The following is a 13,346-nucleotide window of genomic DNA, read 5'->3' as shown; positions in this document are numbered from 1 at the left end:
TGATGCCAGGCCCAAACAAGAAACTCTGAACAGAATACACTAGGACATGAAACAGAGTATCCCACTCTTCTGTGTTGTCTTGGATAGCCAGTGTGTGAATAAAATTATCATACAGAGAAACCACAAATACAATGTGTTCTGCCTCTTTCACAAACTGTCTGCAAGCAATTGAATGGCTGTTCTGTCAAGGTTGCTCAGACAGAGATTTCTAGGTTAGCTCGCCACAAGGAATTAGTATCTCCGCCTGTGCTAATCCCTGGTGCCTATAAAGATCCTTTTTGCCTGTCTATGAAACTGGACATTGGGCTGCTCATTTCACATACTACCGACTCTGTGATTATTTCCTACACAGACAAGCAGTAGGTTCCCATATAAACAGAAATACATTTAGTCTTTTCTACTTTTGAACTCTGTTTGTTTTGTAAATGAGGAGTCATGCACAGACTTCGCTGCAATCTGAACGAAATCTGGATCTTCTGCTCCTTCTATGTTCATTTTACGGTCAACAAAGCAATCAGCATGCTTTCTGATCGACTTAAATATTTTGAGAATAAGAATAGGCAGAAAAAAGATATATTTGTGATTCTGTGTAACAAAATTGCTGTGGTGCTACATGAGAAAGTGTAAAAATTGAATGCACAAGATACTACATTTTGTTCTAAATTTCAGATTCTTACGTAGGACTAGAATTCACGTTCAAACCCTAGTATCAGACATCTTCTGAAGCGACATTTATCACTGTCTCCAAAGACTGGAAGTGACACAGAGAGACAACATGAAAGCATAATGTTATTTCAGAAGACCTGAACTTCTGCAGCTACATATGCCTCTGACATTACAGCACAGCACTGAGTAATTCCTACCACTGTTTTACATCATGCATGTCACCTAGCGCAGATCTTTTAGATATTTTCCAAGAGCCAGAGTTGGCTCACACAAACATTGCTGAAAGTTTATGCCTCTTTTTAACATTAATAACAAGTGCCCACAAGACTATTCATAGGTACAGGGCACAAGAGCAGTCCACAGCTGTTGAAATCTGGGTAAGGAATCACTTTAGAAGAGCTTCAAAGCTTCTAAGTCTTTTATTTCTCAATTATACTTGCATAAAAAAACCTACCAAACAAAAAAAAAATCTCTTGGATTTACATCCAAACACCATGTAAGCGATGTTCTACACACAGGGTAAAATCCACTACAGTCCGTGAATACCAGCTCTGGAAAAAAAGTTGACTCCCAACGGCCGAGAAATTTAGGCCTTGAAAATGAAGCGGCTGATACCGGCGGCCCGAAACATTCATCATTGCTGTTAAAATGCATACGCATACGTGTCTGCAAACTGGACAATTTAAGGTTAGGTTCCTAGAGATTCTAACCTTTTATAACCTTTCGCACATTTTATATGTAATCTTTCACAGCTCCGGCTCTCAAGCCTCGCTCGCTGAGAGCAAGCGGCTGCGTTTCGCCGTTTTCAACACCGCACGAACGGCACAGCAGCGCTGCCGCACAGCCCAGTCCCGGCCACAGCTCCCCAGGCGTCACAAACAGCGTGGCGCATCTAAGGGTAGTCGAGTATGAGAGCAGCAAGCCCGAGCACCCTGCAGCGCCGGCTGCAAAAGCCACGGCGTCTCCGGTGGGCCCGGCAGCTCCGGGCCGGCTGCACGCCCGTCCCCTAGGCTGCCGTACTGCCATGCCCGCCGGCACACGCCGGCAGGGAGCGGGAGGCACTGCCTACCCCCATCCCCGCGCAGGAAGACGGGCCGCGGCCGGCACCCCCGCGTCCAGCAAGGACACGGCAGGAAGGCAGCCTTCACCCCGCCGCCTCCCGCGCCCCCTGCTTCGCCGCAGAGCCACCATCGATTCCCCCTTACCTTGGCTCCGCCTGCTGCCGCTCTCCATCCTCAGCCCCATCCTCCCGGCCCGGCCCGCTCCAACTCATTCTCCGCCGCGAGCGGGAGCTGGGGCGGGGCGGGGCGCGGGGCCTGGCCCGCCGAGGCCTCGTTCGGCGCCTCCGGCGTTGCCACGGCCACGGGGACGCGGGCGGCAGCCTCTCCGCCTCAGCCCTCGGCTTCCGCGTCTCGCCGTAGGGATTGGCGAGGTGGAGGAGGCGCAAGGCGCTGCCGGTGCCCTCTTATCCCTCAGCCTTGGCCCCGAAGTGGTTCTTCATTACAGCCGAGCGAAAGCTTTGCCTCAGTGAAAGGTGCCTGTTTGTTCTAACTCGAGAGGAAGTGGAAGAATAATGGGCGCCAGAGAGTGATTTGAGGCAAATCGCTCATGTTACAGAGGACCAAGCGGCAAATTGAGAGCCTAAAGCATTCACAGTGACTTACACTGATGGCATTAATTCTCAGTGTCCTTCGAAATAAGAAACACTTTAGAATTGAACCAGTAACCTTCCGAAAAGCAGCATTTGATCCCATCGCTGGTGCACGCGTATTTAGTTTTTGTCAGGCAGGTTGGCGTATTTCTCAGTGTGAAACCTCGCAGGTTTTTTGCCAGAAAACCGTTTCTTGTGAGCTTTCACTCACTGATCGGCCAGGGAAGGACACTGCAGTCATCTCCACGGGCTGACAGCTCAAAAAAAGGCTACGTGCTGTCCGAGATAGAGGGACATTCCCCTTTACCCTCTAGAAAAGATTATTACTTACAGACTAAGCACAGTGCTGTTTTGTGTGATTTAATACTGTTACTTATACGTTAGGAAAAACAGTTTGACTACAGTTCAGAACGGGATAGTATTTGAAAATCCATCTTCTTCCTGACTTTCACCTTGTTCAAGGCTCCCAGTAAGTCATGCAAGTGCTTCATGCTGCTTGAAGTCTACCTCAGTACCTTACGTAGATTCTAGGAGTACTAAAGAAAACTTTCCAGTAATTGACTATTGAATGTGAGATGAAATGCTTTACTAACTCCTAGCTGTTGGTGGTCAGCCTGTGATTTCCTTTACAACTTTAGATAATTGCCATTAGCAGTATGCAGTATTTGGATGTGGCCTCAGTTCATAGTTTCACTGGTGCCTGGTGACAGGACAAAGGACAATGTATACATACACACATTGTTTATTCTGGAGAAGAGGAGGCTCAGGGGAGACCTTATTGCTGTCTACAACTACCTGAGGGGTGGTTGTAGCCAAGAGGAGGTTGCTCTCTTCTCTCAGGTGGCCAGCACCAGAACAGGAGGACACAGCCTCAAGCTGCGCCAGGGGAAATTTAGGCTTGAGGTGAGGAGAAAGTTCTTCACTGAGAGAGTCATTGGACACTGGAATGGGCTGCCCGGGGAGGTGGTGGAGTCGCCGTCCCTGGAGCTGTTCAAGGCAGGACTGGACGTGGCACTTGGTGCCATGGTCTGGCCTTGAGCTCTGTGGTAAAGGGTTGGACTTGATGATCTGTGAGGTCTCTTCCAACCTTGGTGATACTGTGATACTGGAATGCTGCAAGTTCTTTCTGAACATAAGGACAAATTTCTGTACTTTGAGGGCAATGAAGCACTGGAACAGGCTGCCCAGAGAGTTGTGAAGTCTCCTTCTCTGTGGATACTCCAAAAATGGCAGGATGCACTCCTATGCAGCCTGCTCAAAGTAAACTTGCTTTAGCAGAGGGGTTGGTCTAGACGATCTCCAGAAGTCCCTTCCAACTCCTAACACTGTCATTCTGTGATTTCCTCTCGTGTCTCTTGGATGTGAGGGTAGGGTACGTGGAGTGTATCTGATCCTCTCACTCCTCCTTACAAGGCCTACAAATCCACAAAGTCCCAAACTGAACATATTTTTTTCCATTTGACTGTGGTTTTTTTTTTTTTTCTCTCTGAGGCACACCTTCTGTTGCATACAAAATTAGAGATCTGAGGAAAGGACTTCCATAGTTCTTGTGTTTCAGCATCTCTAGTTTAGACTTTGGTATAATCCAAACAGTTATATCTGTAGATTGTAGAGGCAGAGATAAATCATAGAATCATGCGACACTGGCACAGGTTGCCCCAGGAAGTTGTGGCTGCTCCTTCCCTGGAGGTATTCAGGGCCATAGAATCAACCAGGTTGGAAGAGACCTCTTAAAGCTGTTTCCATTTCAGATATCTGCAGATTCTAGAGAGAATATTAGTCTGAGATTCTCACCTCTTTGCGATACCTTAACTGTTAGCTGTAATAGTCTTTGGCTGTAGAGATCATGCTACAGATTTTTTTTTGTTGTTACATATGTTGCTCATAGTAATATTTTTATACTTTTTACATTGCTTCATTATCCAGATTCTGAGTTTCAGGTTCCCAAATTCTCAGTGTGTAGTGCCCAACATGCAGTAAGTAGGCTGCTCTGTCTAACCCAAATGACAGTGACAGATTTCTCATAGACTCCTCTCTGTTGTTCCTATATAATTTTTTCATCATTTGGTATTAAAACTTTCAAATGTAAGTGACCGTTTTAGAAACAGACCACAACTGTTTCTCTGGTTCCTAGGCAACGCTGAAGAAATGCAGCAATATTCACTAGTTACTTCTCAATCAGCGGCTACAGCAACTTGGAAACATCCTGTCTCCAAAATGTTTGACCTGCAATGGTAAAGTATACTAAATTTCTGTGTATTTCTAATTGCTCTGACTTATGAACCTTTGGCCTGTGAAAGCACACACATATATATACACATATGATGCCCACATCCTTCTACATGATTAGCTCAGAGACAGGACAAGTTTCCTCTGAAAAAGACCATGTCTGGCAGGACCTCAAACAGTTATCTGCTCATGTGCAACAGAGATCTGTTTAAAATGTCAGAATGGTGTATTTGAATGAATTTGGATTTCTTGGAAAACATAGTTTATATATAAAGTTCAAACGTGCAGGTTTTTGGAGAGTCTGCTGATTTCAAACCACTGATTTTGTTTCATGCTTCCTTTCCCTTACAGTTATATTTAACACACAACTGCAGACTGCAGTCAGAAAACATTGCAACAGACAGATCTGCACAAAATATTCACAGAGTATTCTAGGAAACCCCTAAATTCATCACACTTTGTGCTTTATGATGGAAATAACCTCCCATGTTTAACTGAGTTTTTATATCCAGTTTCCTTTCTCAGTGTGGGTTTTTCACCTGACCTTGAGTTGAGATGTCAGCATTCTAAGCCACTCATTGGTGCTTGCAGCAATCCCCAGCCAGCACATTTGGACCATTAACTTTGCAATCCATTTCTCTATGACTACATGGAAAGCCAAATGTTTCCCTGGAAGATGATAAGAGACAGTGCTTTCTAAATGTGTTTAAACAGACTGTCTGAACAGGTTGCTTTGCTACCTATTTAGGAAATTCTTGTATAAAAATATTGCAGTAGTTCTGAGGCTGGTAGTGTGAGGGGAAAGAACGCTTGACTGCTGAAATAGTAGTTCTGTTTTGTTTTTTTGTTAGGTTGTTGGGTTTTTAAAAAGCATATTTTCCCAGGAAGAGTAACAGGTTCTCTTCTCCCTCATGTTTGCTGCATATTCTTTATTTAAAATCAAGTACAGTCTTGAAATATTATTGCACCTTTCTCAGTGATAGAAACAGTTCAGGTAAAATAAAGATAACACCCCTCAGCAGTTAGCCCTAATAAAGGACAGTTTTTCACATGCAAGATATATTGGAACTTTAAAGGGAAAAAAAAAAAAGATGTCAATGACATAACTCAGTTGTCCAGACCATAAGATATACTTTTAATAGACTTAGCTATTGTGTCACATCAAATGCTTACTCATAGTAATTAATGAGAAACAGGATGAAAACATTCTTAATATTTTAGTCAATATCAGAAAATAAGGACTCAGGCACATATAAATGATGCAACTCCATTAGATCAAACAAAACTCTTCTTTTTTAGGCTGCAATGGATCACCTATGTCCACCCAGCCTGTGGCAGACACTGGAGAGTGTCAGTGTGCCATTTGTGTGGCTCCTCCACCTTCTACACAGCTACTACTACTTGAGGCTTGCCTAGCAGTGTATTAATCCACACACATACTTGAACAAATGGGATCCTGTGTGCCACAGATAGTTCCTTCACCTTTATCAAGGTCAAGAAGGGGAGTTCTCAAAGGCAGCTTTAGAATTTCCACAGCACATTAATACACATTCATGTTGTGGTAGGCCTAAACAGGCTTACACATGTCCTGACTTGCCCAGGCATGTTTTTCTGCTCTCCCTCCTTCTGCTACCGGGAGAAGCAAGTGTGGGAAAGAGGACAAAGAACCTGGAACCACTGAGTCTAAGGACCCTAGCTTGCCCACACTTGTTTTGCTCCTGTTTACATCCTGTGGTGAACAAGGTACATACACTTGGCTTATGCCTGCCTCATGCAAGGCCTACATTTTCCCCAAATTTGGGTAAAGCAAGCCTATGGCTTCACCTAATATGGTCAGGCTCAGCTAACTGACATTCTGACTGGCTCTTCCATGTCCAGATGCCCATTAGGCTTGGGCTATATTGATAAAGAGATGAGCGGGTAACACAACATGCTCCACTGTTGTATTCATGCTTGCTTGCTGCTAGCTGCCATTGCTCTCTGCTTATGGCAGTGTTATGCCTCAATGCCTCATTGCATACTGCCTACACCTGCCAAGACAAGAAGCCCTGGAAGAGACACACAGAATGTCCAGAGGGGCCAAGATAAGGTCAGAGATCATCTGCCTCCTTTCCCCAGCATCCTGTGAAGCCTGGGAAGAACCAGATGCCTCAGTGGCTGACAAGGCATCGACAGAACTCCCTGAAAGTGCTGTGTAAAGCTGTAGCTAGCCCTGTGAGTTGGAGGCTAATTTTTGTGAGTAAATATTCAAAGCCTTTCTCTAAGAAATTATCTAACTAGATTCTGTTGTGCCTTTCTGCCTTAGTAGCAGAAAGGAGCTTCTCAAGTACCCTGGTGGGCAAGAAGTATAATTGAAACTAAGAACCTCTTTCCATTTCTAATGTTTGCATTTGCCAGTTATTTCTTAAAGTGTCTAGTTTTGCCTGCTCCCTGTGTGTATGAGTATCCAAAAAATGCATTTTGAACATTGTAAATAAGTTTTCTAGTGAGATTTAATGTTAATAAACAAATTTCATAGCTATTGACAATCTTCCCCAGACAAAAAAAATATTGATTAATTTTGCATAATTCGTAACAGTTCAATATCTACATTAATGTGAAATACAGTTTTACTAGAAATAGGCTGAAATTCCTATCTGGAAGAGCTTGGAGGTTTTATTTTGCTTTAAAAAGACACTGTAATGACATTGCCTATATGTTTATCCATACTGGAAGATTAAGAAAACAAAAAATCTCTTGAATTCCATGTTTCATAAGTGATAACAATTTTGATCATGTTAACTGCTTGGAACTGCGTGTGAAATAAAGCAATGAGCAAGAAAATGGCAAGATTCCAAGCAGAATGTGTAAAGTTTAACTATTGCAATGAAATCCTCTAAGAGTATTTTTTTCTGCAGAATTATTTTATTCACACACCCATACGCACACAATATTAGGAAGAATTGCCATGAGTATTTTCTGTTGCATTGTCTAGGACTTCCCATCAGCTGAAAGTTATATTCCAAGGAAACACTTGCACTAATTACCAAATTGGTGTTGTTACTGACATCATAAAACTTCAGGAATATCCATGTTCACATTTAGAATTGTACTGTTTTGAAATCTGATTTTTTTTTTCATTAACATGTTGCATGTATCAGAAAAAAAAAAGGGATGTCAGTTTGATGAATGTTTCACATGCCCAAGAGTCAGGATGGTCAGTTCTGTTTCTAGTTTCGTTAGTGTCTTGTGAGACCTTGCGTACACCAGTTTGGGTGCTGAGTAAGTTGCAGTCCAAATCACCTTAATATGATTCATAGTGGGAGGTGGTGGAGTCGTCGTCCCTGGGGCAGTTCAAGGCAAGGTTGGATGTGGCACTTGGTGCCATGGTCTAGCCTTGGGCACTGTGGTAAAGGGTTGGACTTGATGATCTGTGAGGTCTCTTCCAACCTTGGTTATACTGTGATACTGTGATAAAAATGGAGACATTTTGAGTTAGTGCACTTGTCTGCATTTTTGGGATGAGACTTTTTGCACTCTGCATCAATAGAAAGAGAAATGACATGTGTCCTTTGAATAATAAATATCAAAATGCAGATGACATTATATGCATGAGACCTAAACAAAAGCAATATTTATTCCTAATCTAATTGCACAGAACCCAGTAGGGCAAATAGTTTTTAATATTAAACATGAATATTTATAATGCAATATTGTAACTCCACTCAAGACTAGTAAGGGTTGAATTTGCTCTCAGTAAGCAAATCAGTTATGCCATGAAGAAGTAAAGGAAAAAACGGGAATAGCACAGAGGGAAGTTTTGTGTTGCACTGGTTTCTGTAATGGCAGAAAACATTATCATATAAATCTCTTTCATAAGATGTTCAATCACTGTCTTAAAAGTCACATGCTTTTATTTTTGAAGCTCTCTGACATTTTGCTCAAAAATTCAATTCCTTAGATGTCTAGAAGCCCTTAAATTAATGATCAGTGTATACTTATATGGTGGTTTGAGAATTTCCCCCTGCCTTGAGGCTCATCAGGCTAACTCAGACAGCTGAAGTTAAGGATGAAACTATATTTTACAGCATAGCACAAGTTTACAAACATATATACACAATATTTACAATTACATACAAGTTAGAAGTAATATTGAACAGCTAGACTGCCCAGGAGGGCTCCCAACCAACCACCCTCCTTTCCACCCCACCCCTTATCTCAGAAATAATCAGATAAAGCTCTGTACAGCTCATGTGACTACTTTTGCAGAAATCTGAGGTGAGATGTCAAAAGCTGAGAAGGAGTTATGAGGAAATGGTTAGATCAGGTTACATAGGTTTCATGCAGAGGAGTTAAGGCAAGATGCAGCCAGACACAGAGCAAAGAAGTGAAGTGCCCTTTATTTTATATTTTGATGATTTACATTCCTCAGCAAAACCAGTGAGTAATATAGACATCACTATTTTCTTTTCACAGCCAATAATTTAATTTCTCTCATTAAAATACTCCAATTAACCTCAAACCAGCACAACTCAGTCTTGTGCTCTTCTACTCACTTTTCAGAAGTTAAAACTCTAATTCTCTCTGTTCATGTTTTTATTTATATATTCTAGAAAGAACTGTCCTAGAAACATTTACCTTATTGATATGAATTTTATTTTCCAGACTTCCCACGCTCAGTTAATATTCCTATGCCTCTTTCTTCCTATGCCACCTACTGTTCATAATAACAATTCTTTTATCTTCAATGCATGTCTTTACACTTGGTACTACTAGTACTATTTGTGTTCTAACCTGCACAACATAGATTTGCAGTATTGTTATATACTTTCAAAATTACAATGTATTCTATCTTAGTATTGGCAATAGCTTCCAATTTCTGCCATTCCTACATCCCATACATTATACATATGCACAGTTATTTCACTAGATGTACTGTAAAAGTATCAAAAGTCTCCAAGATTAGTCTTCTAGGTTCATCATCTCTCTCCAGTCTCTGTACATTACATATCAGTAAAGCCTGTTTTGTCTCCCTTTTAGCTCAGTGCTTCTAAAGAACCCTTCAGCTTGCATTTGTTAGGTAAAATGCATTAGGTTTAATTGCATTTGCTAATTACTTGCACATGTCCTTGGTTTCTGCTTCCTTTCAAATACACCATAGAATGGTTTGGGTTGGAAGAGACCTCTAAAGGTCATCTAGTCCAACTCCCTCTCTAGTAAGTGGGGACATCCTCAACTAGATCAGGTTGCCTAGAGCCCTGTCAAGCCTCACCTTGAGTATGGGCCCTCAAACACCTCCTTGGGCAATCTGTTCCAGTGTTCTACCACCCTCTTGGGAAAGAACTTGTTCCTAACACCCAAGCTAAATCTACTCTTCTCAAGTTCGAAACCATTGCACATTGTCCTGTCACTAGATGCGTTCATGAACAGTCTCAATCCACCTCTTTGCGGGCCCCTTCAGGCACTGTTAGGTCCTTGAAGAGTGTTGAGGTTAAACTAGCAGACTTGTGACTGGATTACAGATACTACGTTGAGTTTTACTTTTTTCAGTATCGCTTTGAGCTTGGTAGCCAGTCATGTTCCTCTCCCTCATACAATTTTTTTTCCAATTTTCTCAGAACTATAAAAGCTAGTGACCAATGAGGACCAATGTCATCACTTTCATCTGTGAAGGGCTGTGACACTTCACTACCATAAGACAGCACATGCTCTTCAGTAAGTACCCAGTAACTCACACATTAATAACATGAGTTAGAAAATATTAGCAAGTTCTTCCATTCAGCAGAAATTATGGGGAAGGAATTTCTATTCACTTCAAAGGAGGTGTAGTAATTTGGTTCTTAGTGATGTTTGCTAATAAGTCTAGGAATTGAAGAGGTAGAAATATGACACAAGTTACTTGATTGATTAAAGCTTAATACAAGCTTTAGTCTCAACTGTTCTTGGAATTACAACACGAGCAATTTTTTAGATGGAATAAAATGTCTGAGAATAAAGAAGACTTGGATAAAACAAAGCGGAGGTAAATGCAAGGCTCCCTGCAAGGTTGTTGTGTCTAGATTTGCAGATACACAGGTATCTTTTCCTTGCTGCTGTGGAAATGACTGAAGAAAAATGTATTCTTTTAGTAAAAGTTGAGACAGTAGCAAAAGTGTTTGACTTACAAAGTGCAAATGGGAATGGTGGTAGCTCAGCCACATCAATTCTGATGTTTTTTCTTTGTGTATCAGAAAGTAATAATCAGTTGTGAATTATGACATTTCTTTTCTGTATGACTATTCATTTTTATTATTAATATTAAAAATCGGGAAAATTCCCTAAGATTCTTTAGATTTTCAGTCGACAGGAAGCAATTACAGAGAATTAAACAGTTTAAACAATCAGAACTTGGAAAACTTCTAACTAATGCCTATGAAATCTTGGCATTCAGTCCAGCATATACTCACGAGGCCTTTGGTCCCGAGTACGTCTCCTGTATGAAAGATGCTTTCAAACTCGCGATGACCCCGGGGTAAAATACAAATACTTCAGGCAGAGGAGGAAAGAGATGCTGCTAAGCTGGCCGGTGTGAGCTACACACGTGGCCGCCTGCTAACGAGTCGCTAACGAGCAGAGGCTCCGTGCAGACAAAGGTACAGCGCAGAAAGGCTAGTGTAGAAAAGGCTAAAGTAGAAAGACATGGTTTTTAAAGCATCCCCCTTTATATACTTGATTTTGAAATCAAACTGGCCAATAGGCAGTAGCACCCTTGTTCTGGCCAATGAATTCAAAGCTTCCTGCCTCCTTTGACTACGCAGGGACATTGAGGGCAGCACAAGACACCTGACATAAGGTGCTGAGGCCCCTAGCCCTCGAGGCTTTGCTGGGGCAAAACCCTTGTTGTTTGCTCATCTACTTGCTCCGGACAGGATGACGAGAGTCCGGGTTAAACCTGCCCGGCAGGATTTATGCCCTACGAGGACAGTGTGTAAGAAAAAAATGACTCTAATTTTATTTTTTTTGAAAATAGAGCTAGGCTGCCCTTTTTTTTTTTTTTGTTAGTTTATTTGGGGTTTTTTTTGTTTGTTTTTTTGTTGTTGTTGTGGCTACTGATAATTTTATTTTCATTTGAAAATTAGTGGTAATTAGCTCCTGTTTGCTGTGTAGTGGCCGCTGCAGTGTTACTGATCTTAAAACTTATTTTTCCAAAATAATTAAACATGTAGCTATATTGGTTTACTTTTTTCAGTTCCCATGACATCCTCTCTATCTCTAAAGATGCTATGGGTTGTCAGGGTGTTGCGTCTCCAGCGTTTGCAGCAGCTGGATTTCCTCCTACCACTATGCATGAATCAGAATTTACTACTAACAAAAGGAAGTTGACTGCCCTTTATTCGTAACATTATTTAATGAATAATGTATGTCATGGTGGAGGATAAAGTAGGCCAAAACCAGATGTTTGTTTTAATGGCATAATTCCTAAAGTCAAAACTGAAATAGCATTAATTCTGGAAAATTTTGGGACAACCAGCCACAATCTTTGAGAATTTTCATGCACAAAGTACTTATTCACTGTATCTCAAAACCTGTTGTTTTGTGGTCATTGCATAAACAAATCCTCCACTTCAAATTTCCATCCTAAATCAGAGTGAAGGAGAACCAAACCAGGTCATATTTGTCATGAAGATGCCACAGCTTTGAAGCAGAAAAAAACTGTTGAAGAATGACATACTAATTATCACCTTACTTAGTTTAGGGTTCCTCGCAGTCTGAGTACTGATTGCAGTGCCTCAGTGAACTTTCTACTAGAAATGGGGAAATTACATGATCCCAACTTTTCTGTAGTACATCTTGACTGCACGTCTTTATCTAGAAGCAAAATGCATTATGGTGTTCCAAAGCATGACAGATAATGAGGTATTTATTATAAATAAAAGATGGTGCTGTATTGCCAGAAAGTAGTATGAAATGCTGATACCCCACATAGCTAGCATGCATAAGTTACTGGCATCTGTGATAATTGAGAGGGAGGGTGCTTTTATGCACGATTTTGTATGGAATAAATTGCTGTAATAAGACATGTATTTTTACCAAGTTAAATGGTAGTAACAGATTTGTGTATGTCTTGAGTCTTAGATTGTTTCTTTAACAACAATAACTTTTAGTATATCATTCTGGTTTCTTATATCATAAAGTTACCATTTTTCTCTAAGTGGTTTGGCTTTGAAAAATCTCATTTAATTTTTCACTGTATTCATGATTCTCATGAAATTAGATGAGATGCCAGGCCATTCTATATACCAGTTCTTTCATCTGTAAATGGCCATAATAATACTTATTCTAGAAAGTTTCCATGATTCCCTTTCGCTAGTAAAGTATTTTGAGACACACATCTGGAAGATGCTAAAGAAATTAGGATTAGGTCTCTTATTTCTCCTTGGAATATCAAGTGGAGTCATTGACAAAGGCAAGTTATTGATCCATCTAGCAAGGACCTGTCATAGCAAACTTCCATGACTGTTTATATATTTAACAGCACCTAATGTTAGTAGAGTCAAATTTCTGTCAAGATATCTGCTCTGAGTTCCAACTTGACATTCAGAAAACTTGCACCATAAATGTACCCTTTCGCAGTGCCAAACTCTGTAACAGAGGCCATTTTTACCACTGTCTGTGCATTTAGCTAGTTATGGTGGTAGCAGAATCTTTACTTATTCTATCACCTTCCTTTGCTTAAAATGCTTGTCAGTGTAGTTCTCTGCTAAATTCTTTTCTTCTTTGATTCCATTAGTGTGATTACAGTACTGATGGATTTGGTGGTGTGTGCTTATAATCAGATTCA

At 41.1% G+C, this 13,346-nt stretch overlaps 2 protein-coding genes across 3 annotated transcripts in view; one reads left to right on the top strand and one right to left on the bottom strand.

Moving 5' to 3' along the window:
• SPATA7 (spermatogenesis associated 7) overlaps nt 1–2,080 on the bottom strand; it is a 34,077-nt gene extending 31,997 nt beyond the window's left edge. For both annotated transcript variants that reach the window (XM_064151314.1, XM_064151320.1), the window contains exon 1: nt 1,872–2,080. In XM_064151314.1, the coding sequence (XP_064007384.1) occupies nt 1,872–1,911 (40 nt within the window). In that variant the 5' untranslated portion in view covers nt 1,912–2,080. The remainder of the gene's footprint in view (nt 1–1,871) is intronic.
• A 9,256-nt stretch (nt 2,081–11,336) lies between these two features.
• KCNK10 (potassium two pore domain channel subfamily K member 10) overlaps nt 11,337–13,346 on the top strand; it is a 78,083-nt gene continuing 76,073 nt past the window's right edge. The window contains exon 1 of the mRNA XM_064151268.1: nt 11,337–11,492. Within this exon, the coding sequence (XP_064007338.1) occupies nt 11,435–11,492 (58 nt within the window). The 5' untranslated portion in view covers nt 11,337–11,434. The remainder of the gene's footprint in view (nt 11,493–13,346) is intronic.

Source organism: Pogoniulus pusillus, chromosome 1, assembly GCF_015220805.1.
Source record: "Pogoniulus pusillus isolate bPogPus1 chromosome 1, bPogPus1.pri, whole genome shotgun sequence".
Classification (NCBI taxonomy): Eukaryota; Metazoa; Chordata; class Aves; order Piciformes; family Lybiidae; genus Pogoniulus; species Pogoniulus pusillus.
This window is presented reverse-complemented; position numbering and strand designations above follow the sequence as displayed.